This window comes from Cryptotermes secundus, unplaced genomic scaffold, assembly GCF_002891405.2.
Source record: "Cryptotermes secundus unplaced genomic scaffold, Csec_1.0 scaffold43, whole genome shotgun sequence".
In the NCBI taxonomy this organism is placed as follows: domain Eukaryota; kingdom Metazoa; phylum Arthropoda; class Insecta; order Blattodea; family Kalotermitidae; genus Cryptotermes; species Cryptotermes secundus.
In genome coordinates, this window is record NW_019723298.1 from 2401169 (window position 1) to 2407948 (window position 6780).

The 6780-nt window shown below is 40.5% G+C and overlaps 1 protein-coding gene across 4 annotated transcripts in view; it reads left to right on the plus strand.

The window, feature by feature from the left end:
- The window catches only part of LOC111861621 (F-box/LRR-repeat protein 2), an 11593-nt gene extending 5168 nt beyond the window's left edge, over positions 1-6425 (plus strand). For all 4 annotated transcript variants that reach the window (XM_023846334.2, XM_033750400.1, XM_033750402.1 and 1 more), the window contains exon 2: positions 4433-6425. In XM_023846334.2, the coding sequence (XP_023702102.1) occupies positions 4473-5936 (1464 nt within the window). In that variant the 5' untranslated portion in view covers positions 4433-4472 and the 3' untranslated portion in view covers positions 5937-6425. The remainder of the gene's footprint in view (positions 1-4432) is intronic.
- Positions 6426-6780: the final 355 nt, after the last annotated feature.

Consider the following 6780-nt stretch of genomic DNA (forward strand, 5'->3'; position numbering starts at 1 on the left):
ACATGGAGATTACACATAGAAATGATCGAAGCCAAGACCTTCAGAACATTCATTACAGTATATTCCCTTTTCAAAAGTGAGCGATTGAGCGCTAACATTAAATTGACCCTCCATAAAGCTCTTATTAGATCCGTAATGACTTATGCTAGTCCCGCCTGGGAGTTTGCGGCAGACACCCATCTAGTTAAATTGCAGCGCCTGCAAAACAAGGTTCTCCGCACGATTGGCAATTTTCCAAGGCGCACACCGGTCCGCGAATTGCACATGGCATTCAAAATTCAATACGTATATGATTACATAACAAAATTATGCAGGCAACAAGCAGAAGTCATACAAAATCATGATAATGAGAATGTTCGCAACATTGGACAAGGCGAAGCCAGCCACAGAAAGTATAAGAGGCTTAAACTTGGCGGTGGTCAGGCATACGACCGTTCAAGTTACTAGACTGCCGTGATAGCGATTACTACTAGAAATAGGGCATAATCTGCTGTACCATGCCTGGGTTGACAGAGGCCTTGTATATATTGTACATAAAAGGTACAATTGTGGATTTGTAAATTATATAAATACAGACAGTGGACTTTTAATACAGACTGACTGACAAACGACAGACCCGACCTCTCTTCAGAGAGGGCGCCCCAAACGGAGAGGACAGCAATTTTCACAATGAAGAAAACATCTGGTCATGAGCCCCAGCTGGGGCAGGACAGAAACTTTCACAGACAGAATGACTGACCGTCAGTTGTAACATGACTTTGACTTTGAGAAGCAGTCAGTCTCGGGGCAGATGCCGAGGGATACAGAAGAGAGTCTGGAAGTAACCGCCGAAGGAGTCAGTCTTGGGATAGCTACCGCCGAATATAAACAGTTTGGATTTATTTTCATTTTGATTTAATTATTTCGTGTGACATTGCGTTGGAAGTGGGCTGTGTCGTTTACCATAGCGTTCATTTCGTGAGTATAGTTTATTTTTTTAATAGTTTTTCATTTCGTTTTCTTAACTGTTTTCCTTATTTTTCAATGCAATTGGCGGTGGGATTGAGCTATGTCGATTGATCTGCGTTTGAATTGAAATATTTCGTTATACTGAGCCACAGCAACGCGTGGCCGGGTACAGATAGTAAAAAATATAATTATAATCCATATAAATAAAAACGTAAATGTTGGTTTGTTACCCCTCAAAAATCTCCGAAAGTTCTTCACCGATTGCTTCGAAATTTTGACACAACGTTGCAATCGAATGCGCGCGTTTTTATATACCTGTTATATACATGTCACACCTGTGACAGGTAAAAACATGCTCCTTTTGAAAAACAGAATTGGAATTTGGAATTCAGAAGAGACCCCTATGGAAACGCTAGAACAGATCGTTGCATAGGAAGTAACAATAGCGATACTGTATCGAATCTCCATGGTTACGACGAATACACGGAGCGTTCCCACAGAGACAACGCAATAACAATGGGTCGTTGCGTAGGAATCGCGGAATCAACAAAGCAGCGTTTCCGCGGTTATGACAAGGGCTCATTTGCATAGCAGCGGCCGAGGATATTAAAGGGGGCTGAATTCATTCGCCCAGTCAGTCTTGGAATAGCTCCCGCTGAAGAAGGTTGGAACCTAGACGCCAAGAGATACAGAAGTACTGGCTGTGAGATTGTGTAACCAGTAACTCTAATACTCCAAGTGGCGATAATTGGAAAGGGTGCAAGTGAATTACAATAAAGATTCGCTATAATTAATACGGCGTAAAGTTATTTGTAGCGTGACATACCCAAACACGCTACATGCATTACTGACGCGTGCAACACGTCACATCCACATCAAATTCGTGCATTGTTTGCAATCATATTGACCGCCTTCTCTCCTTCATCTCCAACAGAGTTATGGGAGAAATATAAATCGCACATGGCTGAAGATATTTTCCGTCGAATACGCAAGGAAAATTTCAATATGAACATTGATTTCACAGCAGAAATCTGCAACGAAGCGTTGATGATAATTGAAGATTTGTGCTTAGAAATCGCGAACAAAGTTCTCAATCGATTTGGAATGCCATCACCGAATCGATCTGCTGCTGTTTCGTTCGGTGTAGAATTGCGTCGTGAACAAAATTACAACACGGGTGATCTTTTGTCATATGTGCAATCAAATATTCCTAAGCTAACGCTTGACCAAAAAGGCATTTACGATCAAATAATGCAAATTGTCAATAACTGGGTTGCAGAATTCTTCTTCTTATATGCGCCAGGAGGACCTGGTAAAACGTTCCTAATTACATTGATTCTGGCAGCAATTCGATCCCAAAATGATATAGCCTTAGCTCTTGCGTCGTCCGGAATAGCTGCGACATTGCTACCGGGTGGAAGAACTGCTCATTCCGCTTTGAAATTGCCATTGAACATGCAATTCATTGAAACTCCCATGTGCAACATTTCCAAAGGATCAGGCATAGGAAGGGTATTGCAGAAATGTAAACTTATTGTTTGGGATGAATGCACAATGGCGCAAAAAAAATCGCTCGAGGCTCTTCATCGATCATTGCAAGATTTGCATGGAAAGATAAGACCATTTGGGAACGCATTAATATTGCTTGCAAGAGATTCCAGGCAAACATTACCTGTAATTCCTCGATCGACACCAGCGGACGAAATAAATGCTTGCCTGAAATACTATACTTTGTGGCGACACGTAAAGACGTTAAAATTAACTACAAATATGCGTGTCCAGCTGCAGAATGATCGATCAGCTGAGATATTCTCACATTAATTGCTGGAAATTGGAAACGGAAAGGTGCCGGTTGATCTGAACTCAGGACGAATTTCGTTGCCTCATAACTTCTGCAATTTAGTGACGTCAAAAGAAGAATTGGTTGAAAAAGTATTTCCCAATATACAAACCAATTATAAGAATCACGATTGGCTGAGTGAACGAGCTTGCGGCCAAGAACAAAGACGTCTACGAACTTAACAATATCATTCAGTCTAACATTCACTGCGAGGCAGTCACATACAAGTCCGTCGACACTGTTGTGGAAGCAGATGAAGCGGTTAATTATCCAACAGAATTTTTTAATTCACTCGATCTGCCACAGAAACGCGTGACCGGGTACAGCTAGTAATTAACATAATTAATGCGGTCGCTCCTAGTGCGTGTGCAATGATGAACTGGAAAGTGGGTAATTTATCGATTGCGCCGTATTGCATGTATTTAAGCGTAATTAAGAGTATGTAACCAAGATGTTAATAAATCCAATGATCCGAACTAGACCCCGTCATTTCGCCACGCACGACACGTGACAACACTGTTACTGAATGTTAATGTAAATGCTTCGCCCGTCATTTGACACTGTTTTAATATGTTACTTTCCTTAATATAACGTCTATTCGTATCGTCACATAGTATCAGTGTGACCACAGACGGAGTTTGAATTGGTGACTCGATTTATTGACTACTTCAACACACAACTCGTAACTGCACATAATTAGAGCGCCATCGCTAATTTCCACTTTACAATTAACTAAAGCACACACTAAATATTTTCCAGCCCGCAGTGTCTTCACTAGTAGTTGCCTGGTAACGGCTCCAACAGTGTATTCTTCAAGTCAAATTCAAAGTCACGTTGCGACTGACGGTCAGTCAGTAAGTCTTAGTGTCAATCCCCACCTGGGGCTCATGACCAGATATTTATTACAGTTTGACAGTTACGGTCTTCTTTTTTGTGGGGTGCCCTCTCAGACGAGAAGAAGGGTCTGTCTTTTGTACATGCTTCTGGGCCTTGCCAGCGCAGTCTCTCTGGAGTCCGAGTCCCTTGGTACTCGCGGCAATATTTCACTGTCTCAGATTTGGGACTTCCCTATTCGTCATCTCCTACGACTCGCAGGGTCATGGTGGAGGTATTCGACCCTGCCTCCATACGGGTTTCCCTGATTTAACCGAAGTCAAAGTCACATTGCGGCTGACAGTCAGTCAGTAAGTCTTGGTGTCTAGTCCCATCTCAGGCTCATGGCCAGATATCTATTACTGTTTGACAGTTATGGTCTTGTTTTTGTGGGGAACTCTTTCAATTGACCTAATCCTTCCGGCCGCACTATGGCCCTGGGGTCGACTCAGCCTCTAACAGATTTGAGTACCAGGAATTAATTAAATAATTTTCCTGTAGAGTAAAGCACGGTCGGCACATAAGGCTGACAACCTCACCCCCATCTTTGAGCTGATTGTTTAGATAATGTGGGACCCTCATCTCACAACCCTATGGGCCTTCATGGCCTGGTACAGGATAGCTTTACTTTACTTTTTACTTTGCAATAAAACATCATTCTGTATGTGTATACGAAATTCACGCATCTTCGGACGAAGACATTTGAAATACTGAAAACTCACAACAGAGAAGTGTATTTGTCACTGTTAAATTTGCTTCAAATTGTTTCAGTCTGGTGACTGTGGAGCTGTTCTCCCCTCACCCCTCCACAATGGCTTCTGGGAAACATTTTACAGATTTACCAGATGAGCTGTTGCTGATAATTTTCTCAAACTTGAGTATTGAAGACCTTGCAATGTCTGTACAACATGTTAATTCACACTGGAAGAATGTCTCACAAGATGATTCACTATGGGAATACCAAACCTTTAGTCCTGGGTGCAAGATGAGCGATGAGGAAATATCAAGACATCTAAGGAATATGCCAGCACTACGATCGTTCTGTCCAAGTCGAGGAACAAACACGAAAGTCGTTGATACACTGTGCAAATACTGTAGAGATATTCGACACATATACTTCGGATATTCCCACAAGCTGCGTAATTCAACATTGCATCAGATTCTTAAAAAATTTCCCCATATAGAGAAGCTCGTTATCCCTCTCCCCAAAGAAACAGATCAATTATATTTTGCAGATCTAGTGGCACAGTTTCAAAAATTGACAACATTAAGTTTTACCAGTCACTGTGTTTCCACAGTTTCAAATGGGGTACTAAGAGCAATTGCTGATGGATGTCCATCTCTACAATGCTTAGATCTAGGATTTGGGATATTCCAAAATCAAGATGTTGAATACTTTTTGGAAAAAAAGGGACAACAGCTTTTGTCGTTCTGTTATAGAGGCTACATGTCAAATGTAGCCCACAGATTCTTGACAGAATGTGCAAACCTGGAATATCTCATTTATGAACATTGTAATGATGATCTGCCAGGTACAGACATACACTGTCTCTCAAACTTGTCACAAATGCGCAATTTGACACTTATAGCTATTAAAGAAGGTCAGACACGAAATGTATCCACCATATTTAAGAATGAGTCAATGTCTAAATTAATTACTTTATGCTTATATAACTCTAATGATTTTGATGGTTCATCATTAACTGTGATTTTGAAAAACTGCCCTCAACTCCAAAGACTTACTGTTGAAGACTGTGCACTTACAGATTATGGTTTCCAGTATATTGGTAACTGTAAGAATCTACAATTTCTTGATACTGCTGGTTGTTCTTTAATCACAGACAAAAGCATGGAATATGTTGGTGCTGGATGTCCAAACCTCAGTCATCTTCGTGTTGCAGATTGCTACAAGCTGACAAACAAAGGCACTGAATATGTTTGCTCAGGCTGTCAGAAACTCAAGTACCTTAGTATTCAAAATTGTCCTGAAATGACAGATGATGTCATGGAACACATATTCAAAAGCAAACAACTTGAGGTTCTTGAACTTTCATGCAATTCTCATCTATCAGGAATTAATTTTCATCTGATTCCATCCACTCTTGTCCATTTGACAGAACTCCATGTTCAAGATTGTAGTTCATTAGATAAGAAATGTATGGAAAAACTTAAAGAAGAAATGCCACAGCTGTTAATTGCAGGAATTTATACCAGAAATAAGGAAACTGATGTTAACCTAGGCGATGCAAATTTCTTCATTTCTCAGTTACTGTGAAAATGGTGTGTGTAGTGAAGTAAAATGTGGTGGTCTACAAAACATGTAATCCTGAAGAAAAATTATTTCTGCAAAATAATCTACACTATATATATATAAATAATCATTCTGAAGTCAGTTGTTTGAATATAGTTAGATTTCTTGTTTTTATCTATACATTATATGATGTTTTACTTCCTTATAATGAGTTCAGAATTATGGACACATTCTTTTCAGAGACTGAAATTGTATGTGAATGCACATTTGCTCATTGTAATTTTTCAATAAAAACAAACATGAAACAGAAAATTAGCACTTTGAAAACCGGTAGCATAATATTATGCTTTTCGCTTTTAAACTTGGCAGACCGGTTGCATAATATTATGATTTTAGGACATGTTATGTTGAAACACACTATACCTTGTACTGGCGCCAGGCAGATGCATGACTGGTGCGTGATAGACCTCTTGAATGTTTGCTTCGTAGTCAGCAACATGACCCAACTGTTTTCCTTTCCCATTCCAAAATAAAATACCTCTGTTCATCTTCCAGCTGCATGCACCAGGCAGGAAGTTAGTAGTGCAAAATGGATCAAGGTCGAAAGAGGTTGAGGTCGAAGCGTTTTCTTGGAGAACAAGAAATATCTGACTTGTTCTCCGATGAGCTATCTGACATGCCTTGTGAGATGTGTAGTGATAGACTCAGATAGTGGCAGTGACAGGGGACAACAAAGATTTGAGGCCACAGACAGTAAAAGTGACAGTAGCTCCGACGAAAATGCAGATAGTGACATTGCGGGGACAGCCACATGGGGAAAAGCAGACAAAACGCCTACTTTGGAACAGTTTACTGGAAATCCGGGGGT